General features: G+C 40.3%; 1 protein-coding gene across 1 annotated transcript in view; it reads left to right on the forward strand.

The window, feature by feature from the left end:
• LOC101159928 (thyrotroph embryonic factor) overlaps positions 1–24440 on the forward strand; it is a 37120-nt gene that overhangs the window by 5781 nt on the left and 6899 nt on the right. The window contains exons 2-3 of the mRNA XM_023959908.1: positions 1001–1269; positions 2732–2951. Coding sequence (XP_023815676.1) covers positions 1001–1269; positions 2732–2951 — 489 coding nt within the window. The remainder of the gene's footprint in view (positions 1–1000; positions 1270–2731; positions 2952–24440) is intronic.

The following is a 24440-nucleotide window of genomic DNA, read 5'->3' on the forward strand; positions in this document are numbered from 1 at the left end:
TTGGTTTATACCTCCATAAAAATAAAGCCAGAATATAAAATAAAGAATTATGATCACGAAATGGATGTAATATTTTGAACGTTAGAGATAAAATAATATAAAAAGTGTTGTGAAAGCTTTGATTTGGCAACCATCTTCCACGTCAAACCAGTTGAGAGCAAAATGTTTTGGTTCAGAGCAAAGACGATCAAGGGGTTGGTACGTGTTATTGGCGGGAGAAGTACATGTGTGATGTAATGTCATCTCTGGCTCAAGGAAGGAAGGAAGGAAGGAAGGAAGGAAGGAAGGAAGGAAGGAAGGAAGGAAGGAAGGAAGGAAGGAAGGAAGGAAGGAAGGAAGGAAGGAAGGAAGGAAGGAAGGAAGGAAGGAAGGAAGGAAGGAAGGAAGGAAGGAAGGAAGGAAGGAAGGAAGGAAGGAAGGAAGGAAGGAAGGAAGGAAGGAAGGAAGGAAGGAAGGAAGGAAGGAAGGAAGGAAGGAAGGAAGGAAGGAAGGAAGGAAGGAAGGAAGGAAGGAAGGAAGGAAGGAAGGAAGGAAGGAAGGAAGGAAGGAAGGAAGGAAGGACGGACATTTGACTGAAATGAATTATTGCTCTCCTCCTATGTAGATGTGGGTCATTTGGAGTGTAATTTAAGTTATGTTGACTCTTATTTAAACTGAACAATTGAAAGTAAATGGAAATTATGTTTTTTGTTGTTTTTTGTTGTTTTGCTATGTGTTCATGTACAAGTTATATCGTCATCGCAATATCGATCATACATCGTAATATCGGACACATCAAAACAAAGAATCTCTGGATTTTTTTTGCCTGTTTTATTTTCGAAACATCTCAGCTTTTGACGCACAAACTCAGTATTTCTGACCCCACAGTGAAGTATTGGTCTTTACCTCTCTTCCTGCCCTTCAACACCAACGACTGAGCTTGATTCAAGAATAAATTTAACCACATTCTGCCTTTCTACCTAAGTAGTTCTACAGACCATGTCTTCTTCTTCATCCTCAGATAAAGACAAGCCCCTGGACTCAGACGAAGACTCTTTGGGAGTCAACGCAGGCGGTCCCGGTGGGGTGGGAGGAACCCCGGGCTCTGGCCCACTCCGACCCAACTCCCAGTCAGCCTTCCTGGGACCGTTGTTGTGGGAGAGGACGCTGCCATGCGACGGAGGCCTGTTCCAGCTCCAGTACATGGACCTGGAGGAGTTCTTAACTGAGAATGGGATGGGGATGCACAGCAATGGACCCAGCTCTGCCAATGCCCAGATCCCCTCCCAGGTAACACTTCTTTCATTTTGTCACTGTAATGATCTGAAAAGTACCCATTACAAGCAAAGAAGAAGGAGAGCTCAGGGAACCCAGCACATTGCAGGAAGGGCTTTTATAGTTAGTTATAGTTATCAAAACTGGGTTTTTGTTGAAATGTTCAGCTAGTGACGCTGAAGTTTAGTCTTACTTTGTTCAGCTCAAATGTTCTTGAATGATAAATCTGATGATAAATCACATTAGCATTTATCATCTAATGGTGGTGTTACAGAGCAAAGAAGCAAACAAATCACATGAACAACCATATGATCACTGAAATTTTAGTCACTTCAGAAAAAAACGAGGCGACCCAATTGACAAATTTTAGACTGGAATTTTCCCCTTACAGTGGCTTTAGCTGCTTCCTGTTTCACTGCATCTGCATACAAAACTCAATGAAACATCAGGGATATAAGAGAAAAATGATTCAAGTTGAATCGATCAGTAAAAAAAAAAGAGTGACGGTCATGTGACGTATGGATGCTAGCTTAAACTAGAGTGGAAACTGTTAAAACTGATTCCTGTGATTCCTTTGATCTATCAAAACATGTTCAAAAACTAAGGTAAATGGAGTCCGGTGTAGTTTAGCAAATAACCTCTGTAACCATGGAGTTTAGGACAACGAGATGCCGAGCTACGAGTTACACATGCAAAGTTGGACGCAGTATTGGAAAGGACAAGATGCCTGCTCACTGCTGTCATACAATTGCACAAAGAGAGCTGGATAAACAAGGATGGGACTTTTCACAAGTAAATTGTTACTGTCAGTTAATAAAGGAAAACATTTTAGGAAGATCTGAGTGAATTTACTCTCAAAATAGTGAACGTTTAGGCTGATCTTGTAGTGATGATGGTAATGTCAAAACAATCCAAGTCTTTTCAAAGACTTGGATTGTATGGATATAAATGGATACTATATGGAATCAACGTGGAATATTGGCATTAAAGTTGGCACTATTTCCATGTTTCCTGGCAGGACCACCTTTCTGTTTTTGTTTTTTTGGAGGATGACCACAGTATTTGTTCGTATGTTCGACCTCAGATCTGACGAGACCTGCTGAATTTAAGCAGATTACTTAGCGGAGGGAAAGAAACTTACCAGGATTCCCTCCGTGGCGGCGGGTTGAGCTGAGTCCTTCTGATCGAGGCTGGGTGGGATCCACTTGTGGGACCCCCCGCCTGGCCTTGACCGTCCCCCGCCGGGGGCATTTTCCCTGCGGCGGGGCTGCTCCACGCTCCTGTTTTAATTCTATGTTCCATAAAGGATATAAACATGTTAGGTCTTGGGATTTTTTTTTTCAGTTTTAGCTTTCTAAACCTTTTTTTTTTTTACTTTAAAATGGATGAAAATTGGTCTACTACTCCTTTTTTGTACGAAAAAATCCTTTTGCAACTCTTTTGTCACCTGTTTTTCTTCTCCATTTCTTCCTCTCAGAGCTCCCAGTCTGCCATTCCCAACCAGAGCTCTCAGTGTCCTCCCACATCTCCTCCACCCTGCTCTTCCTCTTCATCCTCCATGTCCTCCTCGTCCTCTTCGTCCTCGCTTCTTGGATTGGAAACCATCCAGCCACAGGCACCACCACAACAGCAGCAGCAGCAGCAGCAGCAGCAGCAGCAGCAGCAAAGCATGATGGGAGGAGCTGAGTGCATACATGGTAAGTGGCTGTGAAGTTCAACCAGTTCATGCAGCGACACACAATGGTGGTCATTCCAAACCATTCCAGTTTCAGTCACTTAGATAAAAAGATTTTATGTTTTTAGCATAAATGACAACAGATCAGGTTATCTTTTCATTTTGGATTTTGGTTTTATGTTGAAAAACCTGAAAAATTAATCAGGAGATTTTTTAAATCAATTTTCAGATATTGTGAGACTTTGAAGCAAAGGGAAATTGGAAAAAGTCAAATGATCAACACACATTGATTTTTGTAGTAGTTGCTGAGGGTTCAGTGTGGGAACAGATCATTAGTTCCCTCAGACACACATGAAGCTGCAGATGCAGCATCCGTGGCGTGATGCGGTTCTAAGCATGACTGTGCGCGCTAAGCAGAGCAGGATGTCCTCTTCTGTTATACCTGCGTTTGATGAGTGGCTGTTTGGCGACCCTCCTCCGCTCTCAGCATGTTATATATTCATAAGTCATTATTTCCAGTCTTTTCCTGCCTTGATTCAAACCAAAACGGTGAAGAGTTTGTCTTTTAAATGTTTGTTTTTGGAATTAGAAGCTTTTAAAGGCTGTCTTCAAATTGTTTAATGATAATTTTTGTATTAATTGTTGTAGTTATTCTATAAGGCCTGGGGTGAGTCGTATGCATTAATCATGAGGGTTTTTTTTTTTTTTAAATTCCCATGTTTGTGTGTATTTTTGGCCCTTGAGCTTTCTTGATCCAAACCAATGTTGATCCAGCACAGCACCTTTTGGTCTAGCTTTGCCTTACCTACCACTAAGGTTGAGGTTCACAAAGATTTTGCACTCACACATGTTGAAAAATACACAAAAAAAGGCCAACTTAGCACAGAATACATTTTCCTCTATAAACATGTCTACAATTTCTTAGGCTTGTGTTTATTGCATTTGAAATAATTTATGAAGACCCGTCTTACTCAAACTATTTGTAAGGGTTAATGGCCAACGAAGTATGCATTATCACTTTTTAACGCACGTCGTGGAAGCGTCGGACGGTTGCTTCCGCAAAGTGCGTTAAAAAGTGATAATGCATACTTCTTTGGCCATGAACCCGCTTATACCATGGTTACTTACAAAAGAAATAAATAGTAACCAGTTTTTAGTCCTTAATTCTTGTTTTTTTTTTCAATTTATAAATAGTTCACAAAAAGCGAACTATTTGTTGCATGGTGCGGCGATATATATATGCTGATCTTTCCGATGGGTTCAATAAAGGATCAGTTCAGAGAGAAAGTTCACCTCTTACGACTTGTTTTTGTCCAGATGATGAAGCTAAAGTTTGTTTTAAAGAAGCCGGCGCAGTGACACATAACATTTGAGCTAGGTGACCGGAACTTCTTTTTTCACCATGCGGTTATCCAGTGGTATATCACTTTTTAATGCACACCCAGCAGCCAATCAGAATCGAGTATTCACCCGGACCATGGTATAGTGTGTGATATATTTTTTCTCAGACTAGCAACCATAATTCATTTTGTATGACTAATACGAGCACATCTGGGATCTATAAAGAAGTTAATTATTTAACATTTTTTATGTAAGCCACACCCACATAATTGTCAGGTCATGTGATTTATGGATGCTTTTTGCTTCAAGATTTTGTGGCTCTCTCGTTTTGTATCCATTGAAGAAACTGTGGCTTTCTAAATATACAAATATAATCCCATTATGGGAAACTCCATAGTGTTTTGTAAAGTTAACTGGTCCCCGATATGGTCCATGTGGCACCCCTAATGTAGGAATCTGACTAATTTACATTTGACAAACATACAAATGTATTCTGCACGGTGGCACGGTGGTTAGCGCTCTTACCTCACAGCAAGAAGACCCCGGCTGGGGGACCTGGACCAAAAAAAGCATCAATGGGGGGGCTTTTCTGTGCGGAGTTTGCATGTTCTCCCCGTGCATGCGTGGGTTTTCTCCGGCTTCCTTCCATCGTCCAAAAACATGCTTCATAGGTTAATTGGTCAACCTAAATAGTCCCTAGGTGTGAGAGTGGATGGGTGTGTGATTGCGGACACTCTACCCTGTGACAGACAGGGTGTCCCCTGCCTTTGCCCACAAGTGACTGGGATCCCCGTGACCCCGAAAGGGAAAAATGGATTAGAATATAAAAAAAAACAAATGCATTATTTGTGAGTTTCTTTAAGTTTTTTAATTTTTAGCTGCAGATAACCTTGTCTCACAGCTGAAGGCTAAAGGTTTGTTGGAAAATAGTTTTACTTTTTAGAGCTGTTCTCCATTTATGATGAGTTTTTCTTCATGTGTATTAATGTTTTTTATTACTTGCTACTTTCAGATGGCACACCTGAATACATAAAGATAACATCTTAGCTCACCAGTCTAGATGGTGACTTGTGAATGAACATAAGCCTGCCTCCCTAATGGCCTACCTATAGAACACAGTCTGTACCAAACCGCTCTGGAAATGATAACTTACTTTCCATAGATGCGTCCAAAATATGCCTTTTGTGCCGAGGCACAGTTATGGTGTATGGAAGCACAGGATAGGAAGCAGTGTTAACGTTTACTGATGCCTACAAGGCAGGTCACTGATTTGTCATCAATATTTGACCTATTGTGTATGCGGCCTGCTTATGTTGAAGGCTTTGTCACACAGCCACTACATTGTTTTTACACGGATGAAAATTGGTCATTCGTGGATATGTGTGGGAAAAGTCAGAAAATGTAACATAACATTTTCACAGACATATCATGAATAAACCACTTTAAACCATGGAAGATGTACAACTAAACCAGGCAAAGAACAAAATTTGCGTGTGGATCTAGCAAAAATCATGCACAATTACATACGATTTACATAAGATTTGGTATAAAATGCGCAGGAACTGCGTAATTCACAACCCACTGAAACTTTTGAACAGCTCAAAACCAAAGTTCATGGAAAGACCAAAACCTTCGACGGACATCTGCACACATTGACGGATGAAAAACGCGAGAAACACTTTTAAAGTATGTATATCAAGCGTGTATCACAAAAGATCAAGATTTCACATGTGGAAAATTAGCAAAAAGTACTTAGTGGCTGTGTGATGTGACCTTGAAACCAACAAATACTAAAAATCTCCTCAGGATCTGGTCTCCAAGAGTTTTGCAAGGTTTTTTTCATCAAATCCCAAATGATATAGCTGAATGTTGTAGCTTGTGTTTTGTCATTTAAGGCTGATAGATCGTAAACATCAGTTGCAATGTATTGTTGCCTAATCAGTGTTCTGGGATCAATATTATAGTGCAAGCTTGGCCAGAACACTTGAACGAGAGCAACCAGACCCACTGTACTGTGGGGTCAAATGTTCTTTGGCACAGAATAAATAATGTGCTGTGAGTAGACCTTCAATCACACAGCGTATGTCATTGTTCACAAGTCTAAACTTATAGGGTTGGGGGGTTGGCCTGTCTGACCTTGAGCCAAGCTTTTCTTTAGTCTTTGGGGATCATTCCCTCACTACTGTACACCATCTTTACAGTTACTGACTCGTTTTTCTCTAATCTTTTAACAGATGTTCATGTTCTTTTGTGTTTTCCTTTGTTACAACTCCTTATTTTTCTAGTCTTCTGACAGACATTCTAGTGTTTTTTTGTCAGCTTCCTGTTTTTACTCATTGTTGGAATTCACATTTTTTTTTCTCTATATTGGTCTCTTACATGGGTTTCTATTAAAATACAGTTCCATGGGCCATCTGGCTTTTTGATACAATCTAGACTAAATGGGATTATAAGTGTTCTTTAATTCCTTGAGATGAGATAAGTTGATTTAAAATGTTTTGTTGGTTTGCGCCCATCATTTTTCCAGAATTGAAGTCCCCGGATTTGCACAGCTTTTTAAACATTTGGTCAACATGTGATTGAAATGATGCATTAAACACACTTCTGAGAAAGCACAAGGTACAAGCTTCAGTTTCCCTGTCCTGAATCTCTGGCACAGAGGGAAACCCCACAAAACATCAGTTTCCTGAGGTTGTACGACAGAATCTCATATTTTTTTAATTGAAACTTCTTCCACTAGCTTACTGAAGCCACTTAACGCTCAGTCCCCCCAAACTTAGATTTCCTTCTCTGAGAGGGAAAGTCCAAAATATGAAATTGCTTGCTTTTATTCTTTTTATCCTTTTATATTTTAATATATTTATTGTGTTTTTATCTGTTTTAGGAATGATTGTGCTTTTAAGAATGGGCAGCTGGCCACTTAAAATTTCCTTCGGGATTATTAAAGTCTATCTATCTATCTATCTATAAAAAAAAAATATATTTTCTTAAAACAGAAACCAATGAAAACGAAAGCAGGAAACCTCACCTGTAGTTCATCCTGACCTACGCATTTTCCCTATTTAGTTGCATTAGCCTCCATTGACGACTGCTTTTATTTTGACAGCATACGTAAACAGTGTTGTAAAGACACAGTTTTGATTAAAAAGTCAATAGCAATCAGACATTTTTGTCCAACAAGTGAACATGTGCTTTCATTTTCATGAAACTTTATTTTACAAATTTTCATAGCAACCAGTACTGGCATCCATAGCAACCAGTGCTTACGCAAATGATCAAAGGACCTTTAGTTGCATTTGACTTCAGCTCAGCTTGTGTGCTTTAGTGAACACCTGGCTTGAAGAGATTTAGTGACAAATAGACGTTGCTCTGCTTTAAGCTCCGGTTGTTAGTAAATTACATTCCCCGATAACCCATCGCCCAAAAGTTGAGGGAAGAACACAAAAATCTCGGCGCCCTACAGTCGTAAATACAGTACCACACCGTATTTTACTGCCACGTGATCCCCGTTTACTCATTATCATTCCACCTGAGAGCAGAATAACAGTCAATCTCCAAAAACCGCCGGTGTTTTTTAAGTTCCGTCCAAATAATTTTTGGAAAAGACTTTTGTTTTGATTTGTTTTTAAAACTTTAGTTGACCTGCCTCGTTATAGTTTGGTGACCGAAGGAAACATCTGCAGGTGTAACACTTGAGGTTGAGTCATCAATGCTAATGAAGGTCAGAGGCCATGTTTTTATGAGTTTTCTGATAACAAATGGATTGAAAACAAAACCATATTACCTCCGCACCCTGTGTTGATTTCACATTTGTGCTGTTGCCTTAAAAACATGATGTGATTGGTGAATACAATGATGTAGTTTTGACAAATTTTTAAAGAGATGACTTCTGGATTCTTTGTGTGTAAAAATCTTGAAATTGTAAAAGGAAAACAAAGTTAGTCTTAGTCCCAACTGTCCTTACAGGTGGATATGGGCTGTCTGCAAGTAAAAACTAGGCAAATCATTATGTACTGTATGTGTCTTGCATAAAATAGTGTAAAAATGTTTTTATAACATGCTGCGAGCGACAGGTCGTAGTGAACGCTTATACAGCAACCTAAGGGTAACGTTGGTGAGATGCAGGCGTGTCGTACACATTTTAAATTTTTTTCAAACTCTACAAATCCTGTGCACTGCGCAAAGAGGCTGTTGTTGCTGTTCACGTGTTAAGTGCACACTCCTTACTTGCCGCCTGACTGGTAAAATGAGGAAATTAGACAATCGGGGAGTAGTTTATGTGGACATCCTACAGGAACTTATGTATCTCACACAGTTTTTCCGCGCGGCCAGTAACGAGCCAGAAGTACATCTTGCTGTTGACTAGAGTGTGGCATAAGGGTACAGTACGACAGCAAAATCTGCACGTCATTAGCCTGACGAATACTTCCCGATACACTTACCACACACATAACAATTGTACGTTCTATTTTCAAAGACTGCCCCTCTCTATGACATTCCACGGCCCGGACAACCCATGTGACTTAGGCTTCAAGCCATGTACATTACAGTACTGTCCTTTTGTTTTGGTAGTTTTTGCCATACGGGTCCTGAGAATTCTGAGTATTCATGTGGTGGAAGCCATAAATAGGAGATAAAATGAAACCGAAAGAGAGAGTTGCGCGAAAGAAAACGGCAGAGGTTCATTGAGGACAGAGCTGCCGCTGCAAAGAAGAGAACGCTGGCGCTGCAAGTCTCTGCTCCGAGTGCTTCCACGAGAGGCAGAGCGCACGTCTGATCGTGCACACATAGATGTGGATGCATGTCTGCGTTCTTGCGTGCTCGCTGCGCAGTGCTTTGCAGCTACGATTGCTTTAATGGGAGCATCCTTTCATCTGTGCACGCGCTTTTTATTCTGAATTATGAACATGTGACTGGGTTGAGCTTGATGCATCCAGCCAGAAATCCCCCAGGTCGTCGTGGAGCTGAAGTGTCACTACAGAGCTGCAGCGAGAGAGAGAGCTAAACCCCAGAAAGATATGGAAAATAGGCTGGAAATAATAATTTCGTCCACATGCACACGCTATACTTTGATTTAAATTCATGCAAGGCAAAACACAGAAAAGAAAAACAAAGATGTTGCTTTGATTTGATCATATTTGAGCTCAGTTGTTTCTAAAACGCTCCAAATACAATTTCCTTTTGTATAAGGGAATGCAAAAAACCCACAGCAAATGAAAACTGTTCAAAATATTGAACAATGTTTGTCATTAACACAGTTAGACATACAGAGCATTGAAAAACGAGGATATTTGCCTCTTAAATAATTCAGATCATCAAGTAAAGATGAAAACCACACAGACATTCGTCGTTATTCCAAGATCTTTCTATTTGCAGATTTAAAAAGAAAAAAAGCTGCAGAACTCAAGAGCTCTTCAGCTAAATTACACTGATCGAGGAGATGGTTCCATCAAATATAGCGATGAATTATACAGAATGTGAATCAGTTTCAGTCAAAACGTTGTTTTTTTCTTGTCTAATTGTAAACCCTGATTATCTGAGTCAAAAGTCCAGCAGATTTTTCCCATCTTCTGGCTCCTAAATGACCTCCTTGATGAGCCCTTGTTGTTTTTTTAGTCACTTTGGTCGTTATGAAGGTTCTCCCGTGTTCCAGGTTTTTTCCAATTGTGAAGAAGAACTCACTGAGGTTCCCTGTAGTCATAGAGCTGCAAAAATGGTTTTTTAGACTATTTTAGCTGCTTTGCTTTTGTCTGAAGAGATTCAAAAGGTGGGATAGTTACAGGTCTGATTGTAACACATGAAAGGACGATCTTGGAAGCAAATATTAAAGGACAGGTTTCCCAATACTTAATCACTTTCCCGCCCTAAAACAGCCCAGTTTCATCTTCATTTGTAAGGACCCGATGTGCTTTTCAGAGCTAAGTGAGGTTTGCAAACCTCCCAAATGAAACACGCTGATGATCGCATGTGCTGCTCAGTTGCTACGGAAAAGGCGAGAAACGTGAGCAAAGCATGAAGATGGTGTCGCACTAATGAGAGTTGTGGATTAAATAACACTTAGACAGGGGAAGTGTGCCCTGTCAGTCCAGGGTTTAAATCCTGCTGACGGCGAGGTGCAGAAGAAAAAACGTATACAAATTAGAAGACAGATTTAAAACAAATCTATATTTCTCTGCATGTCAGTGTCTCTCTGGCGTAAATCCCATTTAATATCTCGATGATCCTAAAAGTAAAATGTTAAATTAGCTATGAAGAACTGTCTTATAAACATGAGCTACATCCTTCTACTATATGGATGCTCTTAATTGACTCTGGTCTGCTAATAAACTGAATTGTTTTGCGTGTTAGCAAGCACAACAGTAAACAGAGGGGCTCGCATGAGAGAGAATAAATAAGAATAAATGTGAATACGCTCACAGCTCAGTGATCAAGCCTTCATGCTTACATATTTAAGCATTAAAGTTCTAGAGTCAGTTCAGTGAAGGTGGGTGTAGATATGCAGCAGTTCCTTTTTGAGGAATTCACCTCAGTCCATGCCAAAGATACAGATGGGCCCTGGAAAGAAGCTGCCCCCTGAAGCCAGCAGGGAAAACAGTCTGTTGCTATGGTGACCGGGCTCCTAGATGGTTTTCCTGGCTGTAAATCAGCATATTCGTTTGTGGAACCCCTATAGGTCTGGGTGGGTAGTCTTGACGATACATTTTGCTAAACAGACCGTCCCTTCTGAGAACTTGGACGCCAGTTTCCCATCCACGTGGTGACGTTACTGGTCAGGATGCTCTCTGTGGTGCAGGAGTAAACGTTTAGTTGTATCCGGATGGATGGTGGAGGATCCATTTGAGGGAAGACCAGAACTTAAGGTTCAGACCTTCATTTATTAAACAAACTCAAATATATAAAAAGAACAAAACTGAAGACAGTAAAGATCTGGCACTGACAAGCAGAAACCATGAACTTAAATATATCTGATAGCCACCAAAAGGAGTCCACTAAATCCTGGTGGTGTGGAGAATTGGGATCCAAAGCCTTGTTGGTGCTGATCATTTGTATTCCCTAAGATAACAGTATTTCTCATAAGTCAGAAAGATCAAACCATCTCCAACTGATTTCGCGAAGACAACACTGGGTTCTCCATTGTCCTTCAAAGCTACAAGATCACGGATCACCTTGGAAATGTGGTGAAACAGGAAATTGGCGTGTTCTTTAGCACCTGCCTGATGCTTTAAGGTCAACATTGACCAAAACCTCAGTGAATAGTATCCGATTCCGTTGTATTTATGACAAAAACAATCGACACCTCTGAAGGCAAAAGAGGGTCAAATCTTGTACCAGGAAAAGGCTCCTGGCTAAAGTGACGTTTCTCTTTCTGCACTGTGACAGAGATGCCAAGAAAAAGGAGGCAAAAAATGATACAGTGAGTCACCATTAGAGGACTATAATATGAGCTCATAGAAGGAGCTAAAGCTTCTCCATCCTCACAAAGACCAAAGAGAAAAGTCCAAATAAGTCCTCGGGAAATGGAAGCAGTGGATACTTAGATAAAAACAACAGTCGGATGAAATGAAAGAGGAGCAGACAGATAAACAATTTTTCTGGAATTAATAAAATGCTGACTAGAACGGGATTTGAACAAACAGCAGCTTAACATGACAACACCAAACCTAAACACCACAAAAGAGAGATCTGAGGAGAAAAGCGAGATCGGGACATTTTGTTCCAGCAGCTTCTCAGTGCTGAACCTCTGTACGCGCCCTGTGTCAGATGTTTGGATGCAAAGCTGATGCCACGTTATCGCAGATCGGTATAACCTTAGGTGACCCCTAACCATGGGAACTGCAATACCCATATGTTGTGTCCAGGCTTAAGGGGTTTAGCAGGCTCTCAGTATTATTGAGGATGTCATGTGAACGACGTCGTCACGGAGAGGCAAAAGTTCAGATTTTAAGAACTGCAGCTGAAAGGTGGACAGATGTTGGGAATTTTTGACGCCTGAAACACTCGGCGAGCAGCTTTGCTGTAGTCTGTGAGGGTGGTGACTCACATCATCACAATAAATAAATGAAATATAACGAGATCTCATTAGCTGGGGAGAAATATTTTGATTGAAATTACAGTCTCCTCAAAGAAAATAAATACATAGCAATCAGCAAGCCTGTCGCATTTCTGGCTGCACTTTTATTGAATTAGTGTATTTTCATTTTCCTTTTTTTTTTTTTTTGTAACCATTCTTTATGTTCATCACAGCTGCAGTATTTACTATAAAGCAAATATAAGCCTCTACTAGAGTTCAGCTCTAATCGCTTGTAGTCTGTGGCTTTTATCAAAATAATTCAGACATATCGGAAAAACATTTATCATCATTATCATCTTTATTTGTCTTTAACACCATCATCTTTAACACAACTAAAAATTGAAACAATGTGCTGTACATTAAAGCTTCACATCATTTTAAAACAAAAGTTAAAAACAAATAGATAACAATAATAAATAAGTTAATAATACAATAAAAAACAAGAACAGAAACCCCAAAAACCCAATAATTCCATTTCCGTTCAAGTTACAAATTACAAAGTACTCGACGCAAAAGCATCAAAAGATCACAACGACAATTTAAAAAATAAAAACAAAAAATAAAAAACACACACCAAAAAAAGAAATGAAATGAAAATGAAAGGTTTCCGAAAACAAAAATAATTTCCAGAAATTAAAATGTAATAAAAAAAAAACCTAGCACAATAAAATGTAGGAAACACGAGGTACTATGGGACATTACTGGTTGGATAATAACGTTGGATTGTTGTTGTTGGGGTTTTTCAAGTGTGTTGTCAAAGTCCGCATTCTAATAAAGTTTATGATTAGTATGGCGCATATCCAGTATTTCTTCATGCTAAATAACTTTCGGTTTAAAATGATGGACAAACATCATCATCCAATCAGCGATGTCCTATAGTACCTACCTATTCCACTTTCTGTAAAATAAAAAAAATAAAACAGAAAACAAAAATTATTTCAAGAAATCAAAATGAAATGGTAAAAAAAATGAAAACCAACAGGTTTGACATTAGAGTTTTTTCAAATGTGTCTTCAATGTTCGCATTTTAATAAAAGTGTTATAATTAGTACAGAGCTTCATGCCAAATATCGTTTGGTTAAATTCATGGGAAAAAATGATCATCCCAACCAGTGATGTCCCATAGTACCTACCTATTCCAGTCTCTATAAAAAAGAAAACTACATTTCGGAAAACAAAAGTAACTCCAGAAATAAAACTCAAATGTTAAAAAATGAAACACACTGAGAAACCGGAAAAGGTATCTGTCCCATAGTAGCTTTTCTTTTTTTTTATTGTGTTATCTTTTTTAACATTTCATTTGGATTACTGGAAATCATTGATGTTTTCGGAAAGGTTTTGTTTTTGATTTGTTTAGTATATTTTGTAATTGTTGTGGTTCCTAGGATTTTGTTCTGATTGCTAAAATGTAATGTTTCTTTTTTTCCTTTTTTCTTATTTGCTTTGCCTTTTTAATTGTAATGATCCAAAGACGTGCAGTGAGGTTCATGGCTGGTTAAAATTTTATTTGAACTTCTTTTTTTTTCGTTTACAGACTGTAACATAGAAAACAAATCACCATAATTGTTATTATTGACCTATCTTTACTTATGCACCGCTCCATCTGAAGACACACATGGATAACCTGTTTGTCGAAGTGTTCTTTTTCTTTTTGTCTTAATGGAGATCACTACCATTGTCGTGTCTCCACAAATTCCTAAATTTAGACACGTAAACCTCCATTTAGAAAGTGATGCTAAATAGTATTAAAGAATAACTGGACAGCTGCACTTGACTTGTTACCACTAATTCTATTATTCTTTAGCCGCTGTGTCACATTCTCTGGGATCACCAGCGCCCTCTGCCTTGATGCCAGCGTACTGCAGGCCTCACCTACTGTGTTTCTAATGCTCACTTTTAATGGATTGAAAAAAAAGGCTAAATGAGTCACAAACTGGCACCAATGTAATCAGACAGTTGGCGAGCAAAAGAAAAATGAAGTAAATAAAGATAAAGCATCTTTTATGATGATGGAAACACCGAAACAGTAAAGTGAATCCGTCAGCGCAGGCTGCTGGTGCCTCACCTGCCGCTTTCTCTTGTATTTTAACAGGAAATTCGCTACTTTTTAACCAAAGAAACGTTGAAAACCCACACCGATAAAAGTAATCATAGAATAGACATTTGTATAACATAATATTTGATTTTTTATTTTTAATAAAAAAATTAAATTGGTTTTATTTAATTATATATTTTTTTTATATTTTGCAGGTGTTATGATCTTTAAAATGTTTTTGCGCTGATGTTTTTTTTGTAATTCGTACTTGAGGGCCACTATACTAAAAAAAAAAAAGGATGAATAAAGTTTAAAGCAATCTTATTTGCACATACAGGCATCTCTAAAGCACTACAGAAATGCAAACATGAAATGAAGAGAAGGTTAAAATAAAATGTACATAAAATGAAATGGTGTGCAGTGTTTTCATTGAAGGCAAAGACCATCTAGTTGCAGCTTTTGGTTGATCTAGATTCATAAAGTTTGTTCTATCTCTAAAATATATTCCTAAAGGCAGGATTGTAAAATAATTTGAGGACAAATGCTAATAGGATCTCTCTCTTGTGCCACACATCGAGCTGGATTTTGAGCCATAAATCCTCTTCCAATCAAACATAATCCAGAGTTTAGATTGATGGATTGGGAGATGAATAATCCAGAAAACACTAATTAGTCTGTTAGTTTCTGACTAATTAAAATGAACAGAGAACATTGTGTGAAACCATAGGAATGCGGCTGGTGGAGTGAGAGCAGGCGGGGAGGCGAGGGTTAACTCAGACTCTGACTCTGCACTATTGTGAGGCTGCACAGAGCCAGCACTGCTGGAGGGAGCAGCGCCTTTCACTTTGCATGTTTGGAAATCTCCTGCTCCGTCTCTCACACGCCCGGGCCATGTGCGAGCGCCGCGTCACGTGCCGCTGCAGAGATCATCCAAGCAGGAGAGGCAGCGTGCGAGCGCGCCGGGGTAAGGGAGGGGCTGGAGGAGGAAAGCGAGAGGAGAGCAGAGGGAGAGGAAACTGTGCAGATAGCACGGCGAATAAACACCCAGCACAAAAGAAAAAAACGAAGACGAGCTCCAGAAAGAAACAAGCGGCATTCCTGATAAGAAAAACACGACTTCATCTCACCAGAACACACATCGGAGAGGAATAAAAGCACAAAACTGCTCTGACCTTCACATCAAAACAAATAAAGATGTTTAGCAAATGGATTCCAGTGTGAAACATCTACAGCTGATAAAACAGCTGCTTCACAATAAAGTTACTTTGCTAAATCATGCTAAAATCACATTTACCTTTTTTTCTGTGCTGGTTTGGGTTAAAAATACACAACTAAGGCTGATTATCCATTAAACTGTAGCATCATCTATAAATAAATAAAATATCAAACATTTTGTCAAAATAGGAGATTTTTTTTATCCAGGAGAGTTAAAAAAAGGATTTTTTTATTTCTTTGCAGCCCTGTTTTTCCCCTCAATGTCTGCTTGTTAATGCACAGTTCAATGTTTTAGTCAGTGCAGCTTTAACAGCCTGAGGGAAAGAAGGTGCAGCGTTTGTGTGATCAGTTTAAAGCAACGCCTGACTGAAACCTCAAAAACAAAGACAGAAACTGAGTGAGACAGCAGGAATTAGTCAGCGGGTCTTAGTTTCAGTCCATCACAAACAGACTTTCCTGTCCTGTGAGTTCAGTCCAAAGTCAAGACATCCAGCGGATGTTTCTGCGGCAGCGAAAGCGCTCCTGATCTGGTTCGAGTCGGTCCTTCTGGTAAAGATGGAGAACATCACAGGTGAAGTGAAAACACGCACAAGCAGCAAGTGTTGCTAAATCTCACTGGAACAGAGCGGAGCTGCACAGACGCACTTCTGTTGGATGAACTCATAAAAAAATCAGACAAACCTTCAGGAACTGACAGGAAGAGCTTGCGAAGGTTTTCCGAACACTTCATGACTGCGAGTGCATAAATAGACACCGATATGTTCCAAATATTTAGAAAACAACATTAAAATTAATTCAAGTAGAAAAATTATAAATATTTGAGCATCTACAGCTTTTTCTTTTTGTGTTTGATTGGTGGACTGGGCCATCCTCAGGGGCGCATCACAGCTTCTTTAGCATTTTAGCTAGCTAATTTAAAAATGAATCAAGGATGTTTATGTTTTAAGAACCACCAGATCACACAAACTGACCAAAAAATCATAAAATATCCTTTTTGTGTAAAGTTTACATATGAAAATGACTGATCATGAGATACATTTTCTTAATTAGAAACATTTTTCATTCGTTTATCTTATACGTTCAGAAAAAACCCTTGATAAGTGAAATCTGTAGAATTACAGATTTTTTATCCACTTTTCTCTGACAGACAATTTCACACCTAAACTGTCAAAGTTCAAACCTTCTTAAAAAAACGAGTCCAGTATTATTGAATGAAAACAAAGATCTGATCGCGATTGACGATTTATGTAAATTTGGCAAACTGATGACATTCTGTACAGGAGGAGATTGATTGACAAGGTCTACAGCCAATCAGGATGAAGAACAAAAGTCTTGCTAATTTGCACAGAAAAAAATCCACATAACAGCGATCCGTGGAAGGTGATCCGCGATATAGTGAGGAACCACTATACATCCGATTCATTGTATCCATTGTACAGAAGTCCTTCTCTGTTTACCTTTACATTTGATTCCTGTTATAATATGAGACACCATCCCATCATATGACCTTTATCTACTTATTGTATTTAACTTCTCTATATTGTTTACACATTTGTTTTTTTTAATCAAAACCAACTTTATTTGTAAAGCACTTTTCATACAACAGTAATGCAAAGTGCTTGACAGACTTAAAACAAAAGAAAATGAAATTGTAAAACACACAGAATGCCCCAACATAAACATAAAAAAATGATATAGAAACTGAAGTGGAAATAAGCAAGCCCTTCTTTGTTGCATCACTTTAGCTATTTGCTAATATCACTAATCACGTTTACCTGACTCTATGCAGTTAAAATTGGCGGGTAGGGCGCTTAAAGGACATCTGCCGCTTGCTGGCAGTGAGGTCCAACCCCCCCTCCATCAAGGGTCCTACATGTCTAAGGTGCAAATAAAGCAAGCGGCATTCCTGATAAGAAAAACACGACAGGTGATTCGCAGGCTGAACCCCCCCCATCACCCTAATAAGAGATTATAAGAGGAAGAGGGTAAGTCGGGGACAGCTGGTAGACTGTCCCCCTGTGGTCAAACAGCCGTCCGCCAGCAGCCCCCAGCATAGGGACCAGGTCCCATCCCGAAAAGCGCCGACCCCCCCAGGCCCCACACTACCCACCCCACACAGAGAGAGAGAAGCCAGAAAGCGCTGCCCCCCCGAGCAAGCCCAGGTCCCCGCCCCCAGGCGCCGCCCCTGGGAGAGTTCTGGTCAGGCTTCGACGGGACCGAGGCAGCCAACTGGCCGGGGCAACCGCGGAGCAACCTCAGCGGAGACTCCGACCCGTCAACCTCAAGGTCCCGTACCGATAGTGGACCTTCCCCCAGGCAGCCCCCCAGGACAGGGCCAACAAGCCCCAAAAAATCAAGTTGAATCAAATCTTTCATGTGAACATGCTAGCATTCAGTTGTTATTGTGCAGTTTACTGTGTTTACAGTTGACTGCACCCTGGCATTGTATTTGTCTCTTTACATCTTAGTCTTTTCATATTTTTAACTCATATGTAAACAAAGGGGCCGCAGGCGGACAACCTGAGCACTACGCATACGCAGTAAAGCCGGGGTCATGTGACTTGCTCAAGAGCCCAGTCAGTGTGTCATAATCTGATCTGACCATTGGCAGAGGCTCAGAGCTGGTTTGGCATGGGGGTGTGGGGAGGTGTGGTGTGATAATGCTATGACATAACTCCCAGTCAGTGAGGCTGTGGCCCTGCTGGAGCGTGTCACCTGTGCGTGCGCCGACGTGCTAGTGTGTTTGCGGGAGACTCTTTCCCTCACACATGTGAACATGCACGTGCTGGTCTTGGTCTTCTGCTCAGACCTGCCTGTGCACACGTTTGTGTGCGTGTGCATGTGTGTGTGTGTGGAGGTTGACAAATAAACCATGTTTAGCCGATTCTGTAAACACGTCTGTTTTGCTCCAAACACTCTTGAAATTATAAGTGATCAAAAAATGTAAAATTCCTATTTTAATGCTAAAGAAATCAGACATATTTAAACCTGTTTTTGTGTTTTTTACCCTTAAAACCTGTAAAGTTGTTGAATCAGCATTGAATCATTACATTTAAACCTATTTAATACAAAATTAGGAAATAATTTGGTAATCAAAAGAGATTCTGGTTTATTTATCATCTCATTGCTAATTATTGTAGCTCCAGACTAAATAAGTGAATTTTCTTCCACTTGAAACCTGAAAGTAGACTAAAGAAAGAGGGAACCTCTGTTACGTAACATGATTCCCAGATCACGTTCCACGTCTGTGTTGTATTTCCAAACAAAGTGTGTGAATAAAAAAACAGCAGCTGGCAAAGTTTGCGGTTCATCTCCGTGCCAACCACCACAGAAACCGGCTTAGCGAGACATGATCCCAGCAGCAATGGTTACTGTAACAACTGCGCTCTTACAAGGATTTCAAAGAACTCCTGACATCGGCACACACCCCTGATCCCAAGTGATACGGTCAAAGAACATCTGTGGCTCCGCCCACTGCGTGATGCATCAGCAGCTTTTGGAGCCGGGAAATCCTTTTACTTTTAGAAATACAGATACACTTCTGTGACACACAGTTTAGACAAAAACTTTACTGTCAAATGCTTTCCAATCTGATCTTGAGAGGTCACACCTACTGAGTTGACCTTAGATGACCCCAACGTAGAAACAAAGGCCGTTAAAAGTTGCTTCGGTGAAGCAAAGTAGCTACTTTATGGTGAAAAATTGATCAACGACAAACCTGACAGTTTATGAGGAGCTACATGTGTAACGTTATTAAGGAAACCTTGCAAATCTAAACTTTAGTTGCTATGAAACTATTCAAACTTGACAAAAGTTTCTAACTCTCTTCATTAGGCTGCAACTTCTACAAAGTATGGTTGCTATGGACCAATGGCAATGTTGGAGGCCTTCATTTGAATCAAAATGGGACTTTTATGTAAAATTAACGGTTCAAACAGAGCAGCTAACACGTCATACAATTCCAGTTTTTTCGTTATAGTTTTATATTCTGTGTTTTTTACTCAAAATAAAAGAAATTTGCACTTAAACTATTTTATTGCTACCAAAACAAAAGCTGGAAAAAGTTTTCACACATCCTGTTGTTGATTTCTTTTTAATGTGGATCTGGTTATACAAAAACAAAAAATCAATTTGTTTCTTATTTTCTCTTTAACATGACTACATTTTTTATATTTAAATGACTATGACTTATATTTACTTCACTTATATTTTCACTTCACTTATATTTTCTTCCTTACAATGTAGAAAATGTTACCATTTATAAAATAAAACGGTACAAAAGCAGCTAACAGTGGAATAATATCTGTCTGTAGATTAGTAAAACGCCTCACATGGTTTCTGTGGTTCCAGTTCTTTTCATTTTTCTAGCTAGCTATTACCTTCAGTGTGTCGTGTAGGTGCATCAGGAGGCTCTATAGTTAGCACACATGGTGGATTAGTGAAAAGGAAGAGTTGCTCACCTGACTCCTCATCCTCAAGCTGTCTATTTTCAGCGGTTGTGGGCGTCTCAGCCCACGACAGCTGATATCTCTCCCCATGACTGGGTAAACACTGGAACGCGGTACGAGCTCCAGAGAGGGAAAAACAAATTAAATAATATTGAGTCTTTTAGAAAAAACAATTAACACTCTGGGTTCAGGACTTGAAGGCCTTCTAGCTAATTTGACATGTTTCTGTAGCTGTTTTTAAAGGAAATGAGTCAATTTTGGATATCAGAAAACAATATTTTCCTCTAATTATATCAAGAAATAGGTGGATTCCAACCAAATGCATGGAAACCAGTGGTTGATGTGGCCATAACGTTTGAATTTAACATTTACAGCAATATTTTTTGTCTTTTCTGCCCCATCAACCTTGTTTGGCTCTCAGGCCACTCCCCCTGACTCAGAGCAAATGAGATAACTGACTGTAAATAAAACCAACATTAGTATCAGAAATATTTCAATCCCTAAATCAATCGTGTTGTTATATTTCCAATTCAGACTTTTATTTTGTTATTTAAGACTTTTTCCTTTTACTAACTGACCCTCAGTCTGTCGACTGGATGCACCCACTTAATAAATACTGAGACCAGATTTGGTGCAGTTATTCTGAACTGACGGTGGGGTTGACTGAACGCTAACCTGAGTCCAGAAGGACAGGAAACAGATGTGAACATTCCTACACACAGGGCATGTGTGGCGCGTTCAAGAACACACTAAACGTGGGTTTTTAGCAGATGTTTTAGCACATTGTGTTCACGCTGGTCTGTTGCTACCTGATACCAGCCCATACTGGAAGAGGCCTTAACGCGAAATGTCGCAAAGGTGCAAATCTTTCTTTTTCACAGCTGCATTCCGATAGAGCTGGTGTCATATAACTCGGGCCAGGCACAAACTACTATTATTCATTTCAAACGGTTGGCTCTTCTGTCACTACCGAATGCAAGTCCCTGATTGGTTAAACTTCAACTGGTTTAACTTTCAGCGCACGTTATGTATGTAGAGCCCAAAAACCGACATAGAAACTTGTTTTTAACGTATGCAGGTTACAGTGCATATAGCCTTTTCTTTGGAAGCGGTCGCTCAAACGCGCGTTTCCAAGCCTGCTGTGAACGTAGCATTAGAGCTATCTTCCGATTTGGGGATTTTTGGCGGCTGCCAGTCTTGCTAACGTCTGGTGAAAAACACACCAAACTTTGAAGACAGCTAAACATTGAATGTGTTTTTAAAAAGGTCTCTATCCCACGTTACCCTCTGCAATGTACCTACAGACCCAAAGGCGTCAGAAATGACCAATTCACCATCTTAAGAAAATACGTAGAATTTTGTTTTTCTCAGACAGTGAAGTTTTGTTTCTTGAATGTGGCTCAGACTCCAGGTAGGGCTCACACCTGATGTGACCTGATTCCCAGCATTCCCATGAACACGCGTGTACCAAAAACTGTCTTATGCAGGTGTGTGTTTCTTTTTCATAAAGTGTCAAGCTATCAGTTATTCTATAACCCTCCAATCTCTAGTTGACATAATTTGAAAATAAAACAAAAAAACAATATTATTTTCTAAAACGAAGTTTATTTTTGATGCAGAGTTTGTCTGTTTTACATGGGAGTCTATGGGAAAAGGAAAACCAGCCCCCAGTGGTCATTTGATTTACGGGAACATTCAATATCTGGTTTTGCTTCACCTTCACTCAATGATTATTTTTACACCAACTGAGCAGGTTTGTCTCCTGACTCTCAAGCAGGAAATGAAGCCAGGCCAACCCGCACCAAGCGGCTGTTTACCCAGCAGCAGCAGCCTGAGCCTCGTTCCTGGACGCGTTTCAACTTTAAGCCCAAAAAGGCTGCTATCAGGATGAGGCTTTGGGCAGACTTAACCAGGATCAGGGCGGTCCAGCTGCTGACAGCCGCTCCTCCGATGGCATGGCAGATGGACCCGATGCATAGATGGATGAAGGAGGCAGCATTTTAGTGAATAAATGTGAGCCGTGCTTAATGTGTGCTGAAACATGCACCGCTCATACAGACAAAGACTTGAAGGCGTAATTACAGTCAAACAACGAGTTTGATCAGGCAGTTACTGGAGTTTCAAATGAAATAACGAGGAAGCAGCTTCATATTCCAGTTTCAGAATCAACATGACTGTCAAGGTGGATTCTCTTTGTACTGTGGATCGGTTTTCCTTCTTGATCTTTTGCTTTTCCTACGTTTTCTTTCACATTCAGCTTATTTTGTATTTTATTTGCAAATGGATCGTGTATTACTCCAGGTTGGATTTTCATTGCTCTTCTTCATCCGTCTGCTTCCTGTTTTCCACGTTTAAGTGTGGGAAACTTGATTTTTTTGGGCCCGTTTGTGTCCCGTCACTCTCTCAAAGCTCTCCTTCATCAGGTATGTCTGTCTTTCCTGAAGCAGACAGCAGAGGTGACAAACAAAGCCAACGTGTGATGGCTGAGACAAAACAGGATTTGTTATACAAACATCATGTGATGTTTGTTTACGGCGGCCTGGACCGAAGCAGGAACACACCAAGTCAGCTGTGACGCCCTCAGCTCAGACGCCACGCCCCCCGCCCCTGTCTGCCTGTCACGCGGTTCCTCCAGTGTCTCCGAGCCTGTGGAGGTCTGCTCGAGCTTGAGGGGCTGCTGTTCCTAATAAGATGAGTGACAGCTCTCAGCAGCGGCGAGCGGCACATCAGTTCGCGGCGTGCTGTTTGGGTTCAAAAGGCAGACCTGATCGCTAATAGGATCCCAGACCAGTTTTTACGATGTGGAGTGTTTGCAAGAATCTGTGTATTTTGTTATAGATTTTTCCTCAACAGCTTTGGCTGGTATTGGTCAGCAGCTTTGGATCTATTTATAATCTGTGGCTCTGAGCCTCCAGCTCTGAAATGTCTCAATCTGAAACGCTGCCACAATTATCCCTGACGTGATGATTGCTCAGTAGGAGGACAGAAAAGGTCTATTCAGGTATCAGAAATGGGGGGAAAAGAAACACTCAATTCACGCTTTTTAATTTTTTTTTACGTTACTGCACACACAGTCTATATCGGGATGCAGGAGACCACCCAGCTTTCCTCAACTTTTGTATTTCCTGAGATTTGAAAAAATCTAAAAAGCATGCCCACCACCATAATCTTTTAATATAAATGTATTTCTGTCACATTGAGCCTTTCAAAGGGTTAAAGCAGGGGTCGGGAACCTTTTTGGCCAAGAGAGCCATAAACGCCACATATTTTGAAATGTCATTTCGAAAGAGCCATACAATAATTTAGTGTCCCTTCCCCACACTGAGGCACGGAGACTTAACCTCTTTTAAGGTTCTTTATTCTGGTTACTGTAGACCGCAACAAACGCCGTAAAATTAATTCAGCAACTCCTGAATCTCTCCCCCTGAGACGAGAGCGCTTCTCCCAACTTTATATTCCCTCACTGCCGCGTCAGCCCTCCCATTTCCCTTATTCGGCCCATAGCTGAACCCCATTGGTCCAAACTACCTAACAACAGAATGAGCGACAGAACTGAGGGCCAATCAGATCTCTGCTTGATGCGTTCATTTAACTCCAGAACTTATAACGCGGCCCAACAGCCACCCAGCCCAAATCAGTCCGCGACAATATGTTTAAAACTAAATATAAAAATGAATATGTGTAATTGATGTAATTTCAACACTTTTAAAGTACAATAAGTGTGTGGATTATTTTTAATAACATCGTTATGCTGTTGCTAATAAATGATGAGTATTTCTCGTGGTAGTTTTGCAGATGGTCTAGTCTGGTTGATACGTGGTGAGTTTCTGCTTCATGCAGGCGTTGAGACTTTAAATGTGATCTTAGGTCTGAATGTTCTGTAGATGTGAGAAAGACTGATCACATGCAGACGTGGAGCCAAACACACACTCACACGCTGCAGTGAGTGACGGGTAGCGGGTTTTACGTTATTACAATCCCTGCGCGATTCACCTGCTGCCGGTCCCCACAACCCCTCCCCCCAACCCTCTGCTTTCTTCTTCACACCTCCCGTCCCCGCAACTGAAAGAGCGCGCAGTATTAGGCACGGCAATTCACAGGTTTCCAGCTGGTACAAACTCTGAGAAAAATTAGATAATAGTAAACTGATATGCGGTGCAGATTTTTCTCCCCAAGCACCGATACTACTGCGCGCCTCTGGCATCGCATCGCGCACGAGAAGGACTGGTCTAATGAAAAAAAAAAAAAAAAAAAAGTATCATAAAAGATTTGTCTGCGAGCCACATGTGACCATCAAAAGAGCCATATATGGCTCGCGAGCCATAGGTTCCCGATCCCTGGGTTAAAGCAATGTGTCCTTCCTCATGGAGAGCCTGATCCCTGCTGATTTTGGCTCAACAC

Source organism: Oryzias latipes, chromosome 11 (genome assembly GCF_002234675.1).
Source record: "Oryzias latipes chromosome 11, ASM223467v1".
NCBI lineage: Eukaryota > Metazoa > Chordata > Actinopteri > Beloniformes > Adrianichthyidae > Oryzias > Oryzias latipes.